The sequence below is a fragment of the Xenopus tropicalis genome, chromosome 6 (genome assembly GCF_000004195.4).
Source record: "Xenopus tropicalis strain Nigerian chromosome 6, UCB_Xtro_10.0, whole genome shotgun sequence".
Classification (NCBI taxonomy): domain Eukaryota; kingdom Metazoa; phylum Chordata; class Amphibia; order Anura; family Pipidae; genus Xenopus; species Xenopus tropicalis.
The window spans coordinates 48,956,725-48,984,145 of NC_030682.2; the positions used below are offsets into that span (position 1 = coordinate 48,956,725).

The following is a 27,421-nucleotide window of genomic DNA, read 5'->3' on the forward strand; positions in this document are numbered from 1 at the left end:
CCTTGTACTTACTACCTGCTTATGGAGGGCATTGAATACAAGGCAAAGCTCCTTTCTTTTTAATAAATACAGAACACAGTAAAGGCGCTAATTTGCACCCTTTGTGAATGTGGCTCAAGGGATTGTGGTTTTGTAGCTGGAACCACATTTTTTTATTTCTTTCATGGAATAGTCACATCACAAGCACTGGATAACCAGTGGTGCATCCAATTCAATGTAAAGAAATCCATGCAGGGTAATATATGTCATAACATATAAGGAAGGCCATTGAAATTGCTACCATATTCTCGTTTTGTCCAATGAAAAGATGAAAGAAATGACAGTATAGTTGGACTAATTTGGCCTTGACTAATTTGCCTTGCATTATTTTAGGATGGCAACATACTTTTTTGTTACTCAATCACATGCTGAACTATTATTCACTAACAAGAATCTAAGAGGGAGCACAGCATGTTGTCATAATAAGTTTTCTCTAGTTAGCCTGCACAAATAGATACCATACAATTACTTCTACTTTTTTCCCTATACTACGCACAATTCAGCAGGAAAACCTGTTGTTGCCTCTAAATTCCCATTATTACAGGGACAATATTAGGCAGGGTCAAACTTAAAACAAAGCAGTAATAGCCAGAAAGTTGTCTAGAAAAGAAAAAAAGAACCTTAAATGCTTAAGGGCAGAAAATGTACTAGATATATATTGAAAGGTAAACTGTTCCGGTCCTTGAGATCTGTTAGATACAAGGGCTTATATTATATAATGAGGCCAGTCAGTAGAAGTGATGCCCTGAATGGAGGTCAGCTACGGAAGGGGTTGTAGATGTCTTGTATGCCTGGGTTAATTTAAAGAGGATACAAGCATTGCAGGCCCAGAGATAACAAAAATACAAACGCAGTAGCACAATTTTCAGTTCTACTGCGCCACCTAGTGCATTATATTATTAACTCACCGATGTCCTTAACTGGCATCCCACGTCTGCTTTTTATTATGTCAGCTTTGCAGTCTGTTACACCAAATACAGATTTATGGACATAAAGCACAGATGAGGATCTGAAGATTGGTGTATTAACTTGGATGCATGTCTCTTTCTGTAATATATAGGCCCAAAAAAAGGATTTTTTTTATTACGATGGAGCGTGAAGACATTCCTTGCTTTTAATCAAGCCAATGTGTACAGTTTTCTAAAATATAACATTATTATGTGTTAGAAGAAGCAATAGATCACTGATGTAAAGAAATGGAAGAGAACGCTGTAAGAAAAGTACATTGGATTAGGGTTGCCTAACCTGTAGTCTACAAGAGATTTTTCCACCCGCATAACTAAAAATGCTCAAGATCTCCTAAACTTTAAATTTATTATATCACAGTTGCTAGAAATGTGCAAAGCATGGGAAATAAACAATATATTATACGTGGGCTGGGAGGTTCTCTTATTGTTTGCTATTGGGAGACGAAGAGATGGGAATTGGCTAATGCTTGCTATTTACTTAAAGTAAAGTCTCCAAAATGTTTGAGATTTAAGAAAAAATAGTAAGATCAATGGACTATGTTTGATTATACCTGGAGTGCCTGCCAAATGCAGATACGTTTTATCTCTGCAAATTACTTGGTATTTATTATAGGGTCTACAAGTTTTTATTTGGCTGTGGTGGTATGATTAGAACTTACAGGGTCCATCAGCAAAATATCTTTTTATCTCCTTTATATAATCCTGGGGGGAGGCATTTTGTTGACCAGATCCCCACAACCTTACATTACCTTATATTATATATAATATTTTCATATATAATAGTATATTCATATTAGTGGTTACATGAGTTCTTAGTGAAACATGTGTGGTCCAGGCAGCGGCGCTGCTGGGAGTGTTGCAGCAGCAGCCCCGATGCCGCCCCATTCACCAGCTCTGAAACGCGGGTGGCATTCGACTTTTTTTGGATGCATGCAACTTTTTTTTGATCCACGCAACTTGAAGCAACCACAAATTTGTAAAACAATTTACCAATGCCAAAATGCAGAATTTTTCACAGAATCCATGCCTTGCGGAAAAAATTGCTTATCACTAGTGGCTTCCTTGCCCCTGAAAACAGAGCTGCACTGTATTCATGAGGAGTGGGGGGGTAGGTATATAATAAGGTGGGGAAGTGCTGACAAGTGAAGGTTGCAATGGCACCCTTTATTTACCATCAGCCTTATGGAGATTGGTAAGGACAGCGCTGCCTTATATTCGCCGGCTCTGGACTTCACACCAATTGTAAGATTTTTAGTTCAGCACTAGACGCAGAGTACAACCAGACCCTGAACACAAGTGGTTTTCAAATAAGCACCAGTGAGCCCATTTTCAACCCTTAATGCTCTAGAGTCTGGGTTTATAGTTAATGACCCTTTAGAACCCCTCACTCTACTCTGCTTGCCTGGGGCAATTATGAGTTAAACCATGCCCTCTCATGCCACGTATTTCCAATAATACTTCCCTGTAACAAATGATTTGGTCACGCCAACTTCCACCACACAGAAATACAAAATAAGCCACACACCTTAATACCATAAGCAATTTTGTTACATATACAGAGCTGCATATTTAAGTTGATGGATGTATTTTTATGAAGAAACAGCATCCAGGAAACAGTTCTTCCAGCTGGTGAACTCTAATAAGACAGGCACAAGCTCCTCTGCCTTTCCCATGAAATACAATCTCTAATTATTTCTCACTATTGAATCAGGAACAGATGAAGCACAGTCTAAGAATAAATGATTATTCATAACAAACCCAATCTTTTCTTATCTATTCCGACCATAATGCTCTGTTTGTGTAGTTTCTCATAAAATCTCTGCCTTTGTAAATCACGTCCTCCCATTTAGAAATGAATTTTCTATGCAAAATTAAGTTACTGCATGATTTTTTTTCCTGAACAAATCATAGCCCCCTGATCCTTACTGTATTTAGCTGCTTTGCTGCTTCGTCTGTAACAAATGCAAGTAATATAGTTCCCAACTGCTTTACGTTATGAGCTTTGGTACTTAGGCATGTGGTGAAAATTTTGGAAATTGCTTATAAATCAAGTTAGGAGAATGAGGGGCCTTTAAAACATAATCAGATCTTTCAGGCTGAGCGTGTGCTAATGCAAAGGAATAACATTATGGGAGGAAGCGTTGTAGAACATCTATGACTATTACAGAGTTGCTATATAATCGGAAATAAATGTCTGACCACCAGTTTAACTGTGTAAGCTTAGGTAGCCATTACTGTATTTATTGCTGTAAATCCTACACTCGGCTTTGCTGGCGCAGAGGGGGACACTGGGAGTTGTGGTATTTGCTTAACTTGGCCTAGTTTCATGTCCTGTAGAATGCAGAATGTAACCCTGAGGGTATATGTGGGAAAGGCAAGGCATAAGTCATTGCCGATTAAAAAGGATATCCAGTAAACCTTGAGAAGTGTTTTTTGATTAAATTAGATCCAATCCCCTGTGTAACTTTCTAATATTTCATTATTTTGTTTCTACCTCTGCTAATATTGAACGTTGCCATTACCAGCCATCCCAATACCGGTGCAGCTCTCAAATTAGGTTGCTGTGGGTTACCACACGTGTTTAAAAATTGAAGGTGCATTATTATTATTGAACCGTGCACAACTTAGTATGCCACATTTGTTAGAGGAATGGGAGGGGGGGCATATTGAGTTATGGCGGCTTTTAGTATTTTGTTTGGTATTTTATTATATTTTATGACCCCTGATGCAAGTACTAAATCATTACAGGGAGAACGCACACCCCTTAGTGGCCATTGAAAAAGCACTTGTGTCCATGGTCTGGTTAGGTGCTGAGTGAAAGCAGGTGCAATGCTCCCCTATCCTTACAACCTTCCATAAGGAAGACAGAAGTACCCTTGTACTTCTGTCTTCCTTATGGAAGGTTGTAAGGATAGGGGAGCAGTGTTGTGGACTCTGCCCGCTGGTGCTCCCTAAGTGAAACAATGGGTAGTTGTTGAACAACATGCCTCCCCCTCTGGCCCCTAAAGAGTACATTGTTGCTGAACATACTGTACAGTGATGTTTTGTGGGACACACAGGCCTCTGTTCTTCATTATGGAGAGCATAGATCTGGGCAATTTTTTTAAAAAGTGCAGGACACAGCACATACTCAAAAATATGCCGATAAGAACCCATTTGTAGCACTTTGAACCCTCTTGCAAGGTCAGTGAATTAGGCAGCCATGACCTGTAGATAGAATGACTTTCAATGTTTCTCTTGTACTGTCAGCTGTCTAGACCCCTTGCTCCTGATCCTGCAAGTTTTTTTTAAAAAAAAGGGCAAATCTACAATTTATTGACTTGGGAATCCTATGGAAAAATGCAACATTTTAGGGCTGACACATAGCTTTTCTTGATCAGGCATAACATTAATATTATACTGTACCCAGTCAGTATCACCCCAAATCGTATCAGACAAGGGGTTTGGAGCTTAAATGAACAGAATAAATTGATTAAGGTGTGCTACACAATGGACAAACCAGCTAATTGTAGTCCCAGGTGCAAGCTGAACCCTCAGCCAGGGTAAAACAATATCCAGGATAAAATGAAAAAACAGCAGCACTCCGGAAATGTTGTAGAAAAAAGTGACTTTACTCAAGTGCACACAGCTGTGTGCACTTGAGTAAAGTCACTTTTTTCTACAACATTTCCGGAGTGCTGCTGTTTTTTCATTTTATCCTAAATGAACAGAATAACTACCTTGCAATAAAGAGTTGCAGTTATTTAATAGCATTATAATAATTTGTTTTCAGATGTTCTCATCACTGTTTGATAACTGGTATTTTTCTTTTTCATCTACCAACATTCCACCTACATTATGTGAAGTGACTTGTCTTGTGGCTATTATTGCCTTTACATTGTTGCTATTCTGTTTATTCCTACTCTTTGGTTTGATGAATTGATTAGATAATGTGAAAACTCTTTATTGTTATTTGCTTCATAGTGGCCCCCACTCATCCTTATCTTCCATACAGGGATGTTTAAGAATTCAAAGAACCGTGTCTTTCAAATTGACATTAAATAGATTTATGCTACGGTTATGCCGTAAGACAAAATACTAACAGTTTTGTATGAAGCATATTGGAGATGGAAGGTTTCCATAAGGCAAGAGACAATGTTAATTTACAGACATATGGCATTTCAAATAAACTCTGAAAAAAACTATTTGTTTTTCAATGCTGTAACTGCTGAGCATGTTTAAGATTTATCACTAGCTGATATGTACGGCAAGAAAGGTATTCTGTATTATTGTTTCACGTTCTAGAGAATGAATGATACTACAAATGTTTATAATATACAAGGAAGCCTAAAACTGAAAAACAGGGGAAATTCTATAAAAATGGAAAACTTTTTTTTGTGGTCTGGAAAATAAAAACCCTCTTCATTGTTAACAGTGGTACCAAATAGGCCCAGAATGAGACACAGAGAAGCCCAAACAGCCCCTCACAGGCCCAGCAATCAGTGAATACCTGTGGCTTCTTACAGCAGCTCCTCTGGCATTTGCCAGAACCCACAAATTGTCTGTCCGGGCCATGACTACCAAAGCATTGATACCTAACACAGGATTAAAACTGATTTAAAACATGTGTAAACAAGTGAAAAATATGATTAGTCTATTACCGACACATTTTGCTTTTTTTGTAGCCCCTGTGTGTATGTGTGGGTTTTTTTTTTGAGAAAATGTTCTATTTTTATATTTTGTTCATAACCAATTTTGTACTATAAAGAATATTTTGGTTTCTCTTAATTATAGGCTGGAATGGCTCTGACATATGACCCAGCAGCAGCTATGCAGAACGGGTGAGTACACACAGCATGCATTATCCTCCTTAAAGCAGTTATATCACTGTGATAAATGTCTAAAATAGGTATTAACATAAACAGAGCTATAAAAATAATAGGCTTAACTGCATAATTGATTAAAGGGTACATAAACCTTCCCTTAATATTTTGAAATCCCTTGATCTAATATAACCAACCTAAATTGAGGATTGTCCATATGTACTGTATATAAAGTCCTATTGCTTTGTAACATATTGAGATTATAGTGCAAACTTTTATCTAATATAAGTGAATCTAGAGCAACTGGACTTGGTAAGTGTATATTGAAGCTTCTTCAGTTCAACTGATCGAATGAGTAGTGAAACATCTTCAATGATTACAAGTCCAGTTGCTCTAGAATTACTTATACTAGCTATTACCATGACCTGGATGAATGATAATCTTCATAGTCAGTGCAAACTTTTGCTGACATTACATTTCAGTCAAGGATATAGTTGCAGAATTTTGCATATGTTCATTCAGATATATGTTTCACTGGACATGTGAGAATTTGTTTCCTCGGGAATGAAAATGGCATAGTGGTAGGAACCCTTCACTCTTTCTTGGTATATGTTGAAAGTTTGGCTAACACTTCAGATTTCCCAAATGTTGTGCCTGACATTCGGCACCCCCCCAGTAATTATAACTTAACTTCAGCTTTAATACAACAGTAAGAACCACTACAACAATATGTTAAATGGGCTGTTCACCTTTAATTTAACATTTAGTATGTTGTAGAGAGTGCTATTCAGGAACAATTTGCAATGGGTCTTCAGTTTGTATTATTTATGGTTTCTGAATTATTTCGTTTTTATCGAGCAACTCGCCAGTTTACAATTTTAGCAGCTATATGGTTGCTACGGACCAAAGTACCCTAGCAACCAGGCAATGGTTTGAATGAGAAAATATAAAGAGTGTGTCTGAAGAGAAAGATAAGTAAGAAAAAGTAAGAAGAACAATAAAATTGTCTTGGAAAGCATTCGTTTTTTGGCTGCCGGGGTCAGTGACCCCCTTTTGAAAGCTGGAAAGAATCAAAAATAACAAATAATTCAAAAACGCTAAAAAAGACCAATTGAGCATTCGCTAAGAACTTAGTATGCCCTTTAAGTTATTAAAATCAGTAACACAGTGTTGCAGGCAGCATCTGAAATCATTTGCAATTAGAGAAATGAAAATAAATGAAAGATTTTAAAAATTCATCATTTAATTGTTTCTTTTTCTTATTTTCAAGTTAGATTTTCTTGTTGTTTTGCACTTGGCTTGATTGAATAGGTCTGAGAGGTACTTCAGATGCAAGAAGTATTTCCTTAGGCATATATATTCAGGGTTTGTAGTGAGTGCTGCGTTCAGCTGTTCAATAATGAAAAATCGCAAGGACTTGTAAGGAACCGTAACTTGGAAAAAAGATAAAAATGTCACCCGGCTTTAAGAATGAGGAGGGAAGACAATGAGATGTTAAAAGGCCAAGTGAAAGATGGAATGGAATGTATAGGTAGCAGAGTGTAGATGTGATTCATCAAGCTGTTGCAAGTTAATGAAGCCTTCACATTGCACTCACTGTTAAGTCAATGAAGCCTAATGAATGGTTTGTGTTTGAAGGTGACGTTTTACTTGACTTCTGTGTTAACATTTAAAAGTCACGTAAGGAGTAAGGACCATGAGCTGTTTTAACTGTATGAACACCCAATAGCGTGTCATTAAACTATAAACAGTGCATCGCTAAACATGGACATGAATGTATTAGGTTTCAGACTGGTGATTGGTGGGAGAGGATGTTGAGTTCCGGGGTTCACTTGCTATGAAGTATTTTTAGATACTTACATAATGAAATGGGCTCATACTTTCAGTGTCATTTATACATGGATATTTAACCATATTAAAAGCAAGTTGAATGTAAGAACTTTATTTTATATGGAGAGATATTCCATGGTGTGGCTATGTACCCCAGGTCAATCCCCAATGACACATGGACAAATGTGACTTAAAAGTAAACACAGAAGTTGCTGTCATGCCAACAGAAAACAGGCAGAGTGCTCACTACTGTACTTCTGTGCATTACCAATTCAAGGATAGGAGCCACGAGAAGCTGGCTAAAATACACTAGCTTAAAAAGAGCCTTGTGTGACATTGGCACTCTTGAATTTTGGTGCATATCCACTTCTTCATGGAAATTGTTATACCTTAGCCCCAGTCATCAAGTCTATAAACACCCATCTAGCAACACAGAGATAAGCAGAAGCATAAAAATACTTTTTAATAATAATTCATTTTTCTTTGTTTTACAAATGAGTGAGGGAAAGTGTACCAGCATCAGCAAATACAAAGTGCCATCATAAAGAAATCACATATTTATGATAATTGTCGAAGCTGGAAGAGTACAGTATAACCAATACAACTTGGTTATGCTTGGTGATGCTTTTTATGCTGGAATTTTACCTGATCACTTAAATCTATTACACAAGCTTGATCCATACACCGTTTTTTATGCTGTGATGATGTCTGGCGATCAGATGATGGTGTGTCCTCAATAGTGTGGTATTAAATATGCAAGAAGTCTGATATGTTAAATATTACACTCTATAAGATCTATTGCTGTAGCTCTTTGGTGCTGATTTTCTTTTCCTGTCAGTTGAACAGACATCTGTTCTGTTCAACAAAAAAAGGTGTTTCTGATATTTTATCTCTAATGATTTGAATATTAGCAAGAATAGCAAAATAAATCATATCCACAGCCACAAGGCAATACCAGTGGTAAAGGAAATGTATTAGATACTGATAAAGGGCACCTAACCGATACATGTAAGGAGTTCTTTACAGATCCCCAGAATGCAAGTGCTAGATCACTTCCACCCCACGGAATGTGCAGCATCTGTCAGCTTAGGCACTCTGCCGGCCCTTAACTTGCAGACTGCTGAATACAGTGTGCAAAGTGCAAAAATGCCCAATTACAGCTTTTTTGCATTTAATTAATAGCATTTTGGTGTAAACAAATGTGAGCTGACCCAGTTGCCTCTTGTTATGACCACCTGGTAACACCAGGACATCTTACCATAGGACTAATGCTTAAGAAATATTCTTTCAAGTTGACTCCTTTTTTTCTTTTACAAATTGCAAATTTGTGCAGAATCCCCTGAAATTCCATGAGCTCATGTGTGGCAACAGTTGAAATATAAATTAAAAAGTAAAAAAAACATTTCAACCCAAAAGGATTTTCCTTAAAAACACTCAAAGTTTTTTTTTTTAATTCAAAACATCAGTTATCATCAATGAAAAAATGAGCCCTAAAGAACCCTAACAGCTAACATTTCATTTCCTCCTGGGAACTTCATCAAAAGCCAAATCAGCCAAGGAAACATTTATTAAGCCTAATTCTAAAGATTAAATAGTAATAATAATAACAACAACAATATTATTAATGCTCCATGGTGCACCATCTGCTGGTTCATTTCAATAATGTGAAGAACAATCAGCTATTTCTTTCTGTGCACCATCTTTAAGCCAGTACTTTATATATGTACATACAGAATTTCCAACCGATCTTTTAATCCGACATATTACACTCTTTCAAAAGGATTATAATACAGTGAGCAGAACTTACTAAAACAAATACAAAATCATTGTATAGAGAATTTTTCAAACATTGCTTTGTTAGTCAAGCATTTTTTAAGTATGATAAACCTTTGTTTGAAAAAGAATCCTAAAAAAATCCTTTGACAGTAGGTTGTATAAAAAAATGTGGTTTATATAAGTAATAAGTGATTTGTTAAAATGGCATTCTTGCTTTCCTCTTTCATTTCAGATTTTATTCTTCCCCATATAATATTGCCACAAATCGTATGATTCCACAGACATCTATCACACCATTTATTGCTGCTTCCCCTGTCTCTACATACCAGGTAATTAGCAATCATTATTCTATGAATGCATAGTTTTGATATAATGTATACAGGTCATTTGATATTATTTTGTACAGGTGGGGGGGCTGATTTCTGCTTTCCCTATTTCATCCTAGGATATAAAAGTGTATCCATATGAAGGGTGTAAGAGATGGCAATGCAAAATATATGTGAAAAAGGTTAAAAGTTGCATTTGGTACTTGGATAACATGATGTGCTTTCAGTTATCAGAAAAGTAAAGGTAAAGCACTGATGGAAACAACAACATAGTCATAGACAAAGAAATAACAAAACTGAAAGAATTAAGCCCCTCCCCTTTCTTACATAGGTTCAGATGGGTCACCTACGCAGTAGCTAAAAGTCCCATTATAATAAGACTTAGTACTATTAGAATAGATACTATTTTTATGATTGTGCTTTTATATACTGCAAATACAGGCCATATGGAATATCTTTTTCAAATAATTTGGAGTTTAATATTCATTACCATGTGATTGCTGAGATGCATTAATCATGTGCTTACATGAATGTCACCTGAGCCCTAACATTAGTTCATTATTGCCTAGGTCCAGAGTACATCCTGGATGCCTCACCCACCATATGTTATGCAACCAACAGTAAGTAAAAGATATCTCCTAATTGCCGTACACGTGGGTGTTTGTGATTAATGGTTCTGTCCATTTGTATTAATGAACTTTATTTCATTTGCGCTTTTCATAACAGAAATGGCTGTGAAAATCCCTAATCTTATATTAAAGTTAATGTGTTTTTCAAAGCTCAAATCCCTTAAGATTTTTAGACAGGTAATTTGAAAGTCTTTCCTTTTGAATGTGCCATAAAGTTAATTCACTCCGAGGGATATAGCCTATGCTATAATTCATGCTTTTACTGACTACATCCGCATTAAACTCAGCTGACAGGCTGTACATAATGAATATGGCAAGTTATCTTTTCTTCGGCAAGCAAAGGAATGCATGGTCTGTTTATTTTTATTTAAAGGCTGATAATATAATAAATAATAAAGTTAGATGCTACTGCCATTTTTAAAGGAGACGTATAGCCCCACTAATCTTGTAGAAAATAATGAATAATATATGGTGCTGGTTTTACTTTGGACTAAAAATTATCATTAACTTTAAAAATGCCCCCCCCCCCCCTTTTTTGAAGCTCCCTATACATTTGCTATGGTTGATGTCTGTGTTTCAAATGAGGGGTGGGCGTGTCCTTACAGTCCCTGCCAGAAGCACAGGAGGTAAACCCAGGCTTCAGTTCCCTATCAGGTCAGCTAAGCTGCTGATTGGTTCCTATCCTACAATGCAGTGTGCTGAGTGCCACAGCAACCCCTGCACAGCCTGGGAAAGGAAACAGCAGGAAGTAGAACAGATGGGCGGGACTAGTAGGGTTTGGGGGGAATTTCAAATGAAATCACCAAGAAGCACATCTTTTGTAAGCACAATTCTTCTATAGTTTGAGGTGTATAATGCACTGGCACATTCTTGTTTTTCACACAATATGTCTCCTTTAGATATTTGGTAATTGACAGTGTTGTTTACTATTTCTACTCCAATTCTATCCCCGTGCTAATTAGGCCACATGCCCCAGGGAATTACCCATTCTCCTCTCTATATAACTCTTTCCTCCTATATGAAGTGAGTTTAGATCCCCCCAAACACAAACATATACTTCTGAATAAAGCTGCCTAGCTTCCAATGACCCAGCTGTTCTATAACCATGAGATATATTCTGTTATGCTTTACCTGCCAAGTCTATTTTGGCATAAATTCATATTAACGTGTATTTTTATAAACAGGTGCACTAGAGCTCTTACCTGCCAACATTTGTGCTTAGAAAACATTTGATATTTATTAAGTTATATGTACTATGTGTACTCTCTTGCGAACTCTTCTAAGGTCAGCTTCAAGCACTAAAACTATTTTTCTGAAAGGAAAGACATGCTGCAAGCAGAATGAGTTACCTCTGATATAAACATGGCACAACTCAGAAGGGCTCTAATAAAAAGCAAAACTACATTTAACTTTGTATGAGCTCAAATTCATTATAAACATTTAAGTCTATTTTACAACATTTTACAACATTCTCCATTACACGCTGATACACTCTCAGCTTCTAACAAAAACATGTTAGCGTTACTTTAAAAAAAAATTTTAATGTGATACTGACATAGTTCATGGTATCGCTTTAATTTGATTTGGCTTGTGAGGCTATTGGCTTGTGAGGATACAATTTTATTGTTAATGTTACTTTTAATTATGTATCTTTCTATTTAGGCCCCCTTCTATTCGCATGCCAATTCTCTTTCAAACCACAGCCTGGTTGCTAGGTTAAATTGGACCCCAGCAACCAGATAGCTCCTGAAAAATGAAGACGGTGGACAACCCCTTTAAATATTGTCCTGTTATTGCTATCTTGATCTAAAATGACTTATTTAGGTAACAGCATATATTTTAATGTTATGCTGACTATTTAAGAAACTATGGGGTTGATTCAATAAAGTGCATTAAAACTAGGGATGCACCGAATCCACTTTTTTGGGTTCTACCGAACCCCCGAACCCACCCTGATGGATTCTGCCGAATCCCGAACCGAATCCGAATTAGCTTATGCTAATTAGGATTGGGAAGGGTTAAAAGTTAAAAATGGTTCCCCCCTAAATTTTAATTTTAACCCTTTCCGAATGCTAATCAGTTCAGCTGGGACCGTGGATTCGGACGAAACCAAATCCATCAAAAAAAAGGCTGGATTCGTCCCGAAACCCGAACCGAATCTGGGATTCGGTGCGTCCCTAATTAAAACGAGAGCTATTTATGGCATGCGTTAAAATTTTTTATTGCTCCTTATTTTTTGTGACTTAATGTCCAATTCACTAAAAGGACATGCGTCAAAATTTAGATGCAATGCTGTTTGAGTTATTTAACTGGGATGAGCATTTTTCTTGCGTTATTTTCCAATATATTTCGCAGCGTGCTATATTAGCACACAATTTTTACGCACGCAACCATTACTTTCGGAAAAATACTGTTCTGAAAATGACCATTTCCCTGAAAACTGGAGGATGCATCACTCTAGGGCCAACACAGACTTGAATAAATCCCACTGCAAAGTCCTTATTGTGTTGCCAAAAGCTCATGAACCACAATTTTCTTTAAGTTCCGCCTGCCCCAAGTAGGTGTTAATCTTCACACAGACTAATGCGATATTTAGCGCGTTTAATGCTTCCTACTGTATGTGTTTGTGAATCATGCGTTAGGATTATTTCTACGCGCGAATTAACGCATGCGTTAAGAATAACGCATTGCAGTAGCGAGTGATTTAACGCATGCGATACGTTGAAGAGTCTTCAGTCGTTAAGAAGATGTCGGCGAGGTACGCGACTGCGCTTCTCTGCATTTTTAGCTAGGGGTTAGCGATAGGGACAGAGTTGAAACATAAAAACAATGCGATAAGGGAGAGGTGAGGGAGGGTTTAGCCAGTGACAGTTAAGGAGGCTTTTTGCGCCTGGGGGGTATAGTTCTCCTTTAATTGCTTCTTAGTTATTGGTTCCAGGAGGTGTGGGTTTTGATTAAGGGTTATCTTGCTTCCACTTCTTGGCTGGCAGGTTCACTCACTGGCAGACATTATTAGTTTGTTACCGTTTGTTAAGCTGTAACTTTACAGTTCACCTTTGATATGTGGTCATAAAGCTGTGGCCTTGTTCATATTCATTTCGGATAAGGGGTATATTCATTTTTCTTGCAGTGGACATGGGTAGGGTAAATGTTGCCCTGGATATACAGTGTGTGTATGTGTATATTCAGTTGTAGTTTTGTATGAGAACAATAATGTACAGACAAATTTATTGGAAAGGTGAAAGCTGAAATAACTTTAGAGATTCCCTTTTACCTAATTATCAAATTGTGTACATGTGATAGGAGCCTAGATCAGAATGGGAAAGTAGTAATAACTCCTGACCATAACAATAAACCAAATAAATCTTTATGAAAGGGCTGCTGCAGGATATATAACACAACTTCAAGCATGTCAATGAAATTTATAACAAAGAAGAAATCCCAGCTCTCATAATAAAACAGAACAGAAATAAGTAATAAAATAGAGAAATACAGTTTATTGACAGAAATAAAGCAGTTATTGTAGATAAAGCCAGTATGTTAAAGTGCCTCTTTAGAAACCACAACTATATAAAAAAGACAATGTTCATGTTTAATTCATAATATTGAACTTTTCATTGTGAGTTATTTGATTATAAAACATTATGTATCAAGAGATATCATATTTATAACTTTACTTTTAAAAGCAAAGAAAGAACGATACAAGAACAAGAATCCTATTAAATATATCACTGAGATATTTAAAATAAACTTTTCATTATATGATTATACAAATGATATACTGATGTGATATACTAATGTGTATTGGCCTAGGTTAGGTTAGAGATGGAATATACTAATGAGTACTGGCCTAGGTTAGGTTAGAGATGGAATATACTAATGAGTACTGGTCTAGGTTAGGTTAGAGATGGAATATACTATTGAGTACTGGCCTAGGTTAGGTTAGAGATGGAATATACTAATGAGTACTGGCCTAGGTTAGGTTAGAGATGGAATATACTAATGAGTACTGGCCTAGGTTAGGTTAGAGATGGAATATACTAATGAGTACTGGCCTAGGTTAGGTTAGAGATGGAATATACTAATGAGCACTGGCCTAGGTTAGGTTACAGATGGAATATACTATTGAGTACTGGCCTAGGTTAGGTTAGAGATGGAATATACTAATGAGTACTGGCCTAGGTTAGGTTAGAGATGGAATATACTAATGAGTACTGGCCTAGGTTAGGTTAGAGATGGAATATACTAATGAGTACTGGCCTAGGTTAGGTTAGAGATGGAATATACTAATGAGCACTGGCCTAGGTTAGGTTAGAGATGGAATATACTATTGAGTACTGGCCTAGGTTAGGTTAGAGATGGAATATACTAATGAGTACTGTGCACATAGACTATTTGTGACCACTAAAATATTAATGTATATATACTTTACTTGTATGCTATCCACTGCAGTTAAAATTAATCTAATATTATTGCATATTATAATTTGCCACCCTGTGCATCTTTACAAATTTTTTGTGGTTGGTCAGCTAGAATTTAGCTTACTCTCCTTTAAAAGAAGCTACATTAATGTGCTTATTTCTCTCTGCTGGTTAAGGAGAGCACAGACTTGCTGGGAATGGTACCTGTCCTATCTCGATTCTGCCTCTAACCAGTCCTACCTGGATGAAAACTTAGGTGGGGTAGTCCCAAATCATGAACCCCAAAAGAAGCAGGAATTTAAGTGACATGGGTATACTGGCTAATCTGGTATTCACTGGGGTGAATCAGGGGCATCAGGAATTGTCCTGATATTTAATATTCAAGCATAATTAAGAATATATTCCAAGGCTGATAACAGATTTGAGCCACTTTATTTTTCATTATAATAATGGAGATTTTTCTTTGATTTCACAGTAAGTTAAATCTAAAAGTGTAAGTATACATGCAAGTCACATGGGGGAGACCAATCTATCAAAAATCAAATCTAATAAAAAAAATGAAAGTTTGAATTGAAAAACTGCTTGCATTTTGCTAATACAACTCCCATTGACTTCTAATACTGGCTTTTAGATGCTGAACGTTTATATTTCAGAATGAATCTCGAAAATTCAAGTTTCAGAAACTCAAAAATGAGCTTGCAATTTTTTCTGCAAAATATGTGTGGCAAAAAGTGAAGTTAAAATGTTGATTAATCTAATGCTTATTCTCATGGGGGTTTGAATTCTGCTACATTCCCATTTTTTTTTTAGAAATTGTGTAGTATGTTTTAACCAAAGTATAATGGGACTACTATTTTCAAAAACATGAAACAAAACCACAGAATTTAAAGTGATACTGACATGAAAAAATTAATTTTTAAAATATAAATCTACATAAAATGTTACCTATAGGTCATGCTGACCATTCTTTGCTGATAGGGCTGCTTTTTTAAGTAATTGTTACTTGACGTTTCTAAACCTGACTGTTTTGCCAACCTGACTGTCCCTTCTCAGCCTGTCAGTAGGATTGGCAGAGCCATATTAATATATAGGCACCTATTGACCTGTGCCTAGGGCGGCAGCTTTTGGGGGACGGCCCCAGGTGCCTATATAATAGATTTTCTTTTTTTAAAAAAAATGTAAAAGTCACCCCCAGCTACCGCCAGAGAGTTCATGTGAAAATCTGCCAACAGAGCTGTGGGGTGAGAGGGTACACAGCATGACACAGCATGTGACTGGGGCTCATTTAGGTCCAGTGCCTAGGGTGGCACAGGGCCTAAATACAGCCTTGAGAATAGGTAAGCTGTAGCAATGCTTCTTTACTTCAGGCACCTTTATATTATGTTTGGCCTTTCTTATCAAGTTCCGAAGAATTGGATCATTTGACCAAGCACCAAGATATTCCTTAGTGTCAAAACCAAAGGTACCTAGATTGCAGAACTATTCTGCTATGAGGGTATGTCACAATGCAGGCACACAAGTAATATGTAGCAGGGTCAGGGCTCTGGAGTCGAGTGTCGATGTGGAGGTCACATTATATCTGGAAAACACGCTTGCATTAGTTAATAAACAATATAATTTAAGCAGTCCAAAGGAACTCATTACAAAGTTTATAAAACCCATTTTATGAATGTTTCATACGTTAGAAAAGGACTAAAACTTGTTTTTGGAAATTTAATAATATCTAGATCAAATAGAAACCATATTGAAAGGCATATGTTATGCCCTCATTAATGCTTTATTATGATATTTAACATAGACATTTCAGAAATTCAGGCCAATTAGCAGAATAACACATTACTTGCTACCGCTGCTCATTCAACTGAAAATATTCTGATTCCACTCATTAAGAAAACAATTAGCTCAATATTTTATCTGCTGCACAGTTGTTTGTTGTTATCATCTGATGTTAAAATCTTATTTGGAAAAGTGCATTCAGTTAGTGATTCCCTATTAGTTTGTCTTTTCAAAGAGAAACATTCATAAATATCTTTGTATATTCACTGCACATTTTTTAAACCCTTCATTTTGACTCCCCACAAAGGGAACGCAACAGAAACTTACATTAGGCCAAATGAATATGACATAGCTTGTGAAATGTTTATTTAATATCATATGTATATATATATTTTTCCCCTTAATTGCAGAAATTATGCAGTGCTTTTCCTTGTTTTCAGCTTATAGTTGTTTGTGCTTTAGGGTGCTGTTATAACACCGGCAATGGATCACACCATGTCAATTCAGCCTGCAAATATGATGGGCCCTTTAACCCAACAAATGAACCACCTCTCTTTGGGAACAACTGGGACAGTAAGTTATTTTATCTCTGTTTTCCACTGTTGTGCTAACATGGCTATCATTAGAGACAGAATTTGTACAGGTTACCTTTAACCTATAGCAATGGTCCCCAACCTTTTTTTACTTATGAGCCACATTCAAATTTTGGGGAGCAAAATAAGTTCAAGGGGTGCCAAATAAGAGGAGTGATTGGCAATTTGGTAGCTCCTATATGGACTGACAGCCTACAGGAGGCTCTGTTTGGCAGTACACCATGTTCTTATGCAACTAAAACTTGCCCCCAAGCCAGGAAATTCAAAAATAAGCATCTGTTTGAAGCCACTGGGAGCAACATGCAAGGTACAGTTTTATTATTACAGAGAAAATGTTTGTTTTTTGTTTTTTTTTTAAAATCTGTACTATTTGCTTATAATGAAGTATATGGTGTAAGGCCTTCCCGTAACGAATTTCCAGATAATGGATCCCATACCTGTACCAATTTTGTCAATGAATACAACTGTGTGCCTGAATTAAAAAGGGTCCTTTTTGTATTCTTTATTTGTATTTCAGTACTTTTCCTGGGGCACCCTTCCTGGGTGTGCAGACTATTAAAGTCTGTGACTAAGAAAATTGAACTTGTCAGTTTTGTAACTGGGGCTTTAATAACACTGGGATGGGTGATGACCCATAGCAAATGATCAGCTTTGATCAGCTTACTGCAGGTAAAATGAAAATAATTCATTGACTGCTTGCTGTGAATGACTGTAACACTCTAGATATGTACAGGTGTTAGCAAATAAGGGTTAGTTATATTATTATCCACATCTACATAGTGTAACCGTGTTTGTGTTCAGTCGCTTTAAAGGAACAGTAACACCAAAAAATTAAAGAGTTTTAAAGTAAATTAAATATAATACACTGTTGCCCTGCACTGGTAAAAGTTGTGTGTTTGCTACAGTAACTCTACTATAGTTTATATATAATAAGCTGCTGTAACCCCGGGGGCAGCCATTCAAGCTGGAAAAAAGGAGAAAAGGCACAGGTTACATAGCAGATAACGGATAAGCTCTGTAGAATACAATAGTGTTTTATTTGTTATCTGCTAAGTGCCTGTGCCTTTTCTCCTTTGAATGGCTGCCCCCATGACTACACAGCTGCATTCTTTATATAAACCATAGTAGTGTTTCTGAGGCAAACACACCAGTTGTACCAGTGCAGGGCAGCAGTACATTATATTGGAATTTCTTTTATACACTTGAAATTTTGGTGTTACTGTTCCTTTAACTTTATTTTTTATTTAAGAATAAGTGGGCCAGGCAATATTACTAATAAAGATATTATTTATTTTTATAGTATATGACTGCTGCTGCACCTATGCAAGGGACATTCATCCCCCAGTATACTCCTGTGCCTCCAACAGCTGTACAAGTTGAAGTAAGTATTTTATTGATTATATATACAAATACACTGCAGTGCACTTTTCTCATGTGCTTTAGCTTTTAGATGTTACTACATAACAGCACCACCATTTCTTAATGTAATATGCTTTATATTAAGCACATCCTATAATGTACATCCTGCACTATAACGTAAAAGTTTTCAGTGAATTGTGGATGCACAAAATATAATATATAAATAAATATGTGATTCCTTTAAGTATCTGCCTGATACTTGTATATTTCATACTAACTCACACTATCTTCAATGGCTGCACAGTTAAGAACCATATATAATGTTTATGCAGTGCTTGATTAATCTTTCATGGCATCACAGGCATATCCTTCATCCCTATGACATAATGGGAATGGCCACACCCCTACACATTGTCTCCTTTATGTGTCTCCTTTATGTGTCTCAATATAAGACTAAGGGGCAGATTTAATAATCCACAAACGGTCTGAAGGCGTCCGAATGCGTTTCTTTCGTAATGATCTGTATTGTTGTGACTTTTTCGTATATTTTCTGCGACTTTTCCGTCGCCGTCGCGAAAAAAAATAGTTGCGCAAAATACGATAAAGTCGCGGCGGCGGCGGAAAAGTCGCAACAAATACGAACAAGTCGCTTTATCTGTACTATTTATTTTGGCTTCTGGCACACTGCCATTCTCTTCTTCCCACTATTATTGATAGTGTTTTATTTGTAACATGCCAGCCAAAGGGGAAAAACATGGATTTATCTGTACTTTTGTAAAACAGTCAAAAACATTCTCAGTATGCAACATTACTGTAAGTAGGCACTGATTTTAAAACACTGAAAGAGATGTTATGCCATTGATATTTATAGGGTGTTGTTGCTGATAACTCCCCTCAGACAGTACCATCCTCACAGGAAGCAAGCGGACAACAGCAACAGATGACTGTAGAGACAAACAATGAACATGCATCTGCATACTCCTACCAACAGTCAAAGTAAGTTCCCTAAAAACTAGCACTTGCTTATACAAGCCTAGATTATTTGGCGGGCTGTTCTTTCGCCATATATATTGCAATGTTATTCCAGATGATGAGGGCACTGTGGACACAGCTGACAGTTTCTGTAAAGGAAACCATACTCTGAGAGAAACTTGTAGGTATCCAATCAAACCAGGACAATACTGTATGAGCGGCTATTGGCTATACATGGTATGCTTCACCATAAACTAGCAGTGCATCAGGAGATTTAATTTCCGCCATGTCTGATAGAATAACTGACTGATATCAGTGGAGCAAATATATTAGCTTGGATTGGTTTCCCAGTATGCATGTATTAAAAATACAGGAAGGTGAATGGCCAGTTTAAGAACCTCTGGAACCCAGTGTCACTCTGCTCATTCACACACAATAATATATATTAGTTCAGTTATATAACAATGTATCATGAAGCAGAAAGAATCACCATTTTAATACAGAAGTCTATGATATGAATAAGCAAATCTATGATGCTGCTGTAAAAATCTAGAAAACAATTTGGGAAAATGTCAGTTATTTATGTATACAGTTTATGAGGGCCATTTGCATTGTGCCTCCAAGCACAGAATCCTTATCGGCCTTCAGCAAACTGCTACTTGATAATCATGAAAATTATTTTATATATCTTACTAATTTGTCAGCCCAGACACTTTAATATCCTTGAAATTGTTCTAGGCTCATGTCGGACAATGCAAGTTTTTCATCTTACTTTTCCTTTCAATTTGTTTTGCAGACAATAAATTGAACTAAGAATGTTGGTCTGAAAACTTTGCCTTGAATGAAGAAACTTCATCCATCATGAAGTTGGCTTCCACTTTGCACAGGCATTAAATAAAAGCTTCTTTTTTTTCCTCCCCTTCCATTTTCTACCTTGCTCAACAAAACCGTTTTTATGTGCTGTGCAAAAAATAATTTAGTTATGTAGTCTGACAATTTTATTTTTGCTACTTTTTTAAGTCATGAGAAAGCCCGAGGAAACAGTGTGCTGTTAACATTTCATTGGGAAGAACATTTAAATTCCATGGCATCTGGAGATGTAGATATGATAGACTTTCAAAGCAGCGAAACCGATGTCAAGAGGGAGCAAGAACAGACTAAAACATAACTGTCTTCCTCTATAAGCTATTTTTTGATTTGTTTATATTGACATTTTTTTCCCACAGGAATGAATATGTAAGGTTTATCTTGAATATTAATTGCCTTAATTTTAAGGATGTCTGAGGATTCCTGAGCAAGTGGTCAGCATCTTAAGGCATATTTGATAGGGCGTTTTTTTTGTACCTGTGATTCGGTACATAGGTTAGTATGGGGTTTATTGGTATGAAAGACTGGTGTACAGTTTAAGATGAAAATCCTTCCTTCATTGGATAAAGACCTTTGTTGATAAAGAACCAACGTCGGCGAGAATTTGACCAATCCGGGGACTTCAATGAACTTAATCGACAGTGTTAATACAAATAAATATCAATGGCTGTAGCTTTTTGCAGTGAACTGAAATCACAGAACAAGAGATTACACTGCATTGGGAGAAATGCAGCTCTCTTTTTTGTTAGATGCTCTCTCTTTTTTTGCTTTTTGTTTTTATTTTTTTATGTTGCTGAGCGTGGTCACTAGAAAAGATATTAGTGCTTTTTATCCGCAATCTTTTTTATGAGCTTAAAGAACTTTTTAGTATGCTATGCTTGTCATTTTGCGAAAAAAAAGTAGCTTAGTAGCATTGAAAATGTAGGATGTATATGGTTAAAAAAAAAAGTGCAAAAAAAAAAAAGCAATAGATAGAAGAAATTGTTGACAATTTCTATAGTCTTTCCTAGTTGTGATCAAATGCAGCCTATGGATGGCCTATTTTATACCAAAGATGACGTGACACCCTAACGCAGTTCTGAAGATAGAGGTTTTTTTTAATCTTTATTTGACCTACATGGCCGGACCAGTTTTTACTTTTATCTTTGTTTAAACTATCTTCCACTGGTATTCTACGTAGTACCTTTGTTTGTACAGACATTTAATGATGAGTTGGTTATCTCACTGTGTTTGAGCAGTTGCCGCATAAGGTTAAAAACAAACAAAAAGCCAACTATTAGAAATGTATGGCACCTACAGATCCTGTTTTTTATGGCATAACCTGATCTTTTGTACAGTTATGAGTCTTCCTTTTTTTCAAACCTGACCTGTTGAAAGTTCATTTTTAGATTTTAAATGTTATCTACCATTTGTTTTTTAGTATCCCCATGAATTTAAAAATATGTTGTAGGATAATTTCATTCAGGGGACTGCCAGGTCTGTCAGAGTATTCATGGAAAAGTTTCTACTATACCAACTGTCAGTTTTTGGCTCCAGAAGAAATGACAGGCTATGAAGCTTTTCTGTTGCAGGCTATGGAAATGATCTGCCTGACAGCAATACAGGTGAGACGTGCTACTGCGACTAACTGCAAGTGAGAAAGCAGTCAATACTGTTTCAGTGCAATGTTGTTGTAATGAGACATCTCCCAGAACCTCTATGGCTTTACTGTGCCGGGAGAAAGCCATAGAAGGCAGGACTTTCCTATAAAAAATTGCCAATCATAGACCACTCCTAATATATCAATTGATAAACTAATTACTAAAATGAATGTATACTTTGGGGTTCTATAACATCTTAAATAGATCTACGCCCAACGCCATTTTATCACCCATATGTCCATTGATCTAATAGGCCACTCTTGGCCTTAATCGATCTTGAGCAACATGAGAATTTGCCTTTTACTTTTTAGCAGAATCTACCATTTGGGAGTTCTAGAAGATGGTATGAAGTTAAGCCTTCATATTAGTATTTTTAATTTAATGCCACTGGGTGTTGGGATCTCTAGAGCCCATGTCGTATACAGTAAACAGGATCCAGTAACAATAGATCAATACTATCCTGCCTTACACATTTTAAAAGTATTTTTTAAATGCTCTGTAGGGTGTTTTACACATCAAATACAAGAAGAATTGGTTTTGGTTATTGCATAGAAAGAAAAAAATAATTTAAACTAAAAAGTAAATAAGTAAATATGCCTTTCCACAAACTGTATGCATATTGTACTTATCTGTTTCTTCATTTATTTTTATTTTTTTTTATTTCTATTCCATTTCAGTTGTAATAATGTGCCTATAAATGGGATTTCTGACTTGTGGCTCAACAGCTCATCCAGAACCGGAGCACATTCAATTTAGACTTCTGGCACCTGCTATCTGAACTTTTTTCCTATTGAAATAAATAGCGTAGGTCGTATGATCCAGATGTCAAGTTAAGCGGTGCTCCATCTGTAGCTGACAAGACACAAGCCAGTTATCCTTGGCCTAAGTATTAGGATACAGTGCTGGCAGCTCTTGTCTTTATATCATATAAATGCATTTGAAAAAAAAAATGTTACATGGAAATATGTTTAATATAAAAAAAGACAGTTTTCTTTTAAAAATTTCATTTTAAAGCCTCAAATCTTATCGACATTTATGTTATTGTGGTAGCTACCATGTGGCAGATGAAAAGAAACAGAGGAGACTTCTAATTTCGATTGAAATAACTGCTGCTATTTTTACTTGTGTAAACATCTATCCATTTTAAGCTGCTATCTTATAAGAGTCTCTATTCTGAAAGTTTTCTCATGCCTGGGGCATATGTTTTTTTTTTAATTTTCTCTGAAACTTTGTTGTGTGTTAGAGAATAGTGTCCTAGTCTAAATGGTCTTTGTCAGAGCTACCCCACCCTCTACCTTCTCTAACACTAGATATGATGTGTTACAATTTACAATGTACCGTCGCCAAAAAAAGCAGGTTAAAGGTGTTTCTCTGTCCTTCATATTCCTCCTGAAATCTGGACATCACAGTGTGTTGAAACTGTTGGTCATACTGTCCTTATCGAATCGAAGTTACCCTCAGAAAATAAAAAAAAAAAAGAGATCCAAGTGTTTTTTCCATTAGGAAAAAGAAAACCATGAATATAAATCTGTATATAATTTAGTTTGATATTGCATCTATAATTTCAAACAGGGTAATTCAGAGCAAAAACAAAAAACTGTCAGGTCACATTGATTTAAATGAACTGTAAACAGCCAAACCCATGTGAAATACCACACAGTGTGTACAAAGCAGGGCTGTGTTCATGTCAGAAATAGTGCGTCTGATCTGTCGCTAAATCTTTTTGTTGACTGTTCACCTCAAACGTTCTATTTACAACTCTGCTAGTTGAAGAGACTGGGAATGAGACTCAGCAGCTTAGAACGCTAACACATTGAACCTCTCTGGATCTGCTCCTTTGGACATCAAAATTGAATATGTTCTCTATTCCCTTTTCTTGTACATTTGAATTGTTGTACCCATGGGGGTTGCAGGAGGCAGTTTGAAAGCTCTCTAACAAATAAACATTTTTCTGTCTTTAAATTAGCTCTTATATCTGTTAATTGATCATTAAGCACACACATCAAGTCTTTCAGCAGAAAAGATGCTATTTGCCTGCTTTGTGCTATCTATGACCCTCCCTCTTGTGTTTTTATATAAAAACTGGTTTGTGCCTTGTCTATCACTTTGTCTTCATATCATCTGTCTATATTTCTTACTGTTCCCATAACACTGCTACAGCCATATACCAACCCATTCCACATATACAAAACATTCCGGCCCTGCATTGGCAGCTGACTCTCTCATCACTTTTCAACATTCTTCACATAAATGAAATATTTTGCCTTTTTATAGGAAAATACTTAAGGGTTATAAAATATTTTACACCACAAAAAAACATGGTATTTTTAAGCCCCCTTGTTGCCCAATTTTCTCAGCTTTTATTACAGCATAATTTTTCACACATATATTTATATATCATATCATTGCACAGCTTTATAAATATGTGCAGCATGAGGGTGTGAGAACATTCATGGGGGGGGGGGGGGGTTCTGCATTTATAGCCAAATAACAAAGGGGACAAAGGGGTAGTATGTTAAGAAGAAGGGGTAGAAAAAGGCAGAATAGAATAGAAATACAGAGAAGGGCAGAAAATAAGTAAATGTGGGAAGAAAAACACAAAATAGTGAGGAGAAAACTGAATGGGGAAAAGAAAGAAAGAAAGAAAGAGAAAGAAAGAAAGAAAGAAAGAAAGAAAAAGAAGGGGTTAATGGAGTGAGGGAAGCGGGAGAACAGGAATGAAAGGTGAGAAAATGTAAGGAGCATTAAATAAAGAAAGGAAACAAAGAAGGTGACAGGGAAGTAATGGGGCGACAAGAGTTTATAGCACATTGCATTGGAAATATTCTGTCTGTGGTGCATGTAGGATTCACCTGGGGCTACATACATGGAACATTTTGAAGCCATATGTGACATTTACCACTGATTTCTGATTTTATATACAGCTACAGTGTATAATATGAGAGAGAGAGACTCAGAACAAAATAGTGATCTCGGCCTCAACAAACGTAGGGCATTAAAGAACAATTTGAGCAAATAATGTTAAAAAACTTTACGGCAATTCACTTACAGGAGCAGTTACTATGGTAGTTATGCATAAAGGAAATAAAAGATCGGCTGAATAACTCCCAGAAGGGACATGAGCCTGACAAACTGAACAAGAATCTTCTAAATAGATGCAGTATATGATTACAAAGATTAATCAAGCAAAAAAAAGGACTAGGCAAAAGCCATTTATTTATTAAAATTGTTATTTGTTGCTGAAGTTAATAGGATTGTAAACAATGCAATGTAAAATGTTTTGTATAATGAAAGCAAATTTAATTCTAAAGCAGTTTCCAATATACAACGTAGATTCATTACAAAGAGTTAAGGTTATTTGTAACTGTAATTGCTACGGAAAGCAAAACTTGCTGTACTTTGCCATTTACTGATTACATGTACTATTGGAACAATATGGCAGCAGCAAATTTCACTCCTGAGAAACAGACCTGCAAAGAAGGAGAATTCCAGAAGTGGAGACTCAAGAACTATATGGTTATTGTTTTCCCAGAAATCCAGCATCATTATAGCCACAAGGGGGCAATGCACTTCTGTATACACTATAGGGGCGTATTTATTATGCTGTGTAAAACTAATTCGCTGAAAAAACGGAGTAAGATCGCCATCTGAACGCCGGATATTACGCCGATTTTACGCAGTTTTTACACCATTTTAACGCCATTTTTACACGGCGAAGCCTGGCGATGTGTGGCGAATTTTCTCGCTGTTTTTTACACAGCATAATAAATATGCCCCTAAGTATGAGTTAGAATCCCGAAATGGCCTGAGGCCTGTGGCCTACTTTATGCCGTCATGGGACTCCAAGATGACTTTTAATATCCTCATTTTAAAGTAAGGGGTAATTTTTTTTCCGTAATTTTGATTGGCCATGTGATACAAGTGGCATTGTCAAAAGAAAATTTGGCGCAGCAAAAAATTGCACAAGTGAGGAAAAAGTTGTGGTTGCATCAAAAAAGTTGCACGCGTCAAAAAACCTGTGTGGTAGCCAAATTTTACAGATTTTTTGCAGTTTCACAAATGTTTTGGCAGTTTTGTGAATTTGTGAAAATATATATACCATATATATATGTGTGTGTCCCAACCTTCCAGGCTTTGAGATTATACCCCCAATAACGAGCTATATGTGCCTATTGACAGTATTGCTCTCTGTTCTCTATTCCCCACTCAGTGCTATTTAAGAAAATTATTCATCATTCAATGTGAGATTATGTAGGGTTCTGGACTACATTTAATTGTACTGAATCCTGTTTTTAGACAAACTGAAAAGGTTTCTATTAGGCCATAACCATGCTTGGTATACGATCCTGGTTTGTTATAGAGACACAAGGCACAAGGTGTAGGTGAAATGACTACCAACACAACACATTAACTCCAATGTCTTTAGATCTCCTAGAATTATTATTCCTTAGTATAATACAGTACATATGTTGTGCCATTCATAAACAGCTCCCTATTTCATTACATACAAACATACACAGGGATCTCCTTCTCCTCTGATCAATGTAATACAGCAAATAAATAAAATGTAGTGCAGCCCTGTATAAAAAGGTTTTTTTAGGTTCAACCATTAAACAGCAAAGGCAAAAAAAGGGATTGTGACTGTGGACTCATCAGATCACCATGCTGCCCATATCAATTATTTTTGTTGTTGTGAGAACACTGCCAGTCATACAGATTTACTCATATAAGTGGGAACACAACATGACAAATCTCATATAGGGAAGATACCCCCCAACCCAATCATCTATGTATGTTTTGGTCTACAAAACTGCCCAAAAGGTAAAATCAGCTGTTGCAGCTAATAGGCTGAGCTGGCTAATTTCCAATATATTTCCTGCCATTTTATATAAGTAAAAAATACTTGTCATTATATTTAATATATACATTGTGGAAACATGGGATCATTTGGATTTACATCAAGACCTAGCTGTGTTATGCTTTTTCCATTCTAATCCTTCCTTCTCTGTGTATCACTTGGGTAACCCTTAACCATATGCCTCTGGGTAATAGCACCCTTTCTGTGAATGAATGTGTTGTGGGCCTTTGGATTTACATGCAATAATGTGGCAAATAATTGGCTCAAACCTACTTTTATAGGAAAATATACTATAGTGAAAATATCAACATTCTTGAGTGACTTTTAAGTATCATGCCCACAATGAACCATGTCCAAATACCATCATCAGTATGAAAAATTAGATTTTTTTTTTAATCTGGAAACCCATTATCCAAAAAGCTGCAAATAATGGAAGGGCCCTCTCCCATAGACTGCATTTTAATAAAGTAATTCCACAATTTAAATTTTTTCCCTGTGATAATAAAATGGTACCTTATACCTGATTCTACTGGGTTTACTGTATTTAATGATTAAATGATTTTTT

At 36.3% G+C, this 27,421-nt stretch overlaps 1 protein-coding gene across 5 annotated transcripts in view; it reads left to right on the top strand.

Moving 5' to 3' along the window:
- Positions 1-23,955, top strand: part of rbms3 (RNA binding motif single stranded interacting protein 3) — a 298,301-nt gene extending 274,346 nt beyond the window's left edge. For 2 of the 5 annotated variants that reach the window (XM_004915377.4, XM_004915376.4), the window contains exons 8-14: positions 5,781-5,827; positions 9,648-9,744; positions 10,311-10,361; positions 17,030-17,140; positions 18,461-18,541; positions 19,391-19,515; positions 20,288-23,955. In XM_004915377.4, coding sequence (XP_004915434.2) covers positions 5,781-5,827; positions 9,648-9,744; positions 10,311-10,361; positions 17,030-17,140; positions 18,461-18,541; positions 19,391-19,515; positions 20,288-20,294 — 519 coding nt within the window. In that variant the 3' untranslated portion in view covers positions 20,295-23,955. Of the gene's footprint in view, positions 1-5,780; positions 5,828-9,647; positions 9,745-10,310; positions 10,362-17,029; positions 17,141-18,460; positions 18,542-19,390; positions 19,520-20,287 lie in introns of those variants that run through there. The other 3 variants (XM_004915381.4, XM_002941573.5, XM_004915378.4) reach the window with 2 other exon arrangements.
- The last annotated feature ends 3,466 nt before the right edge of the window (positions 23,956-27,421 follow it).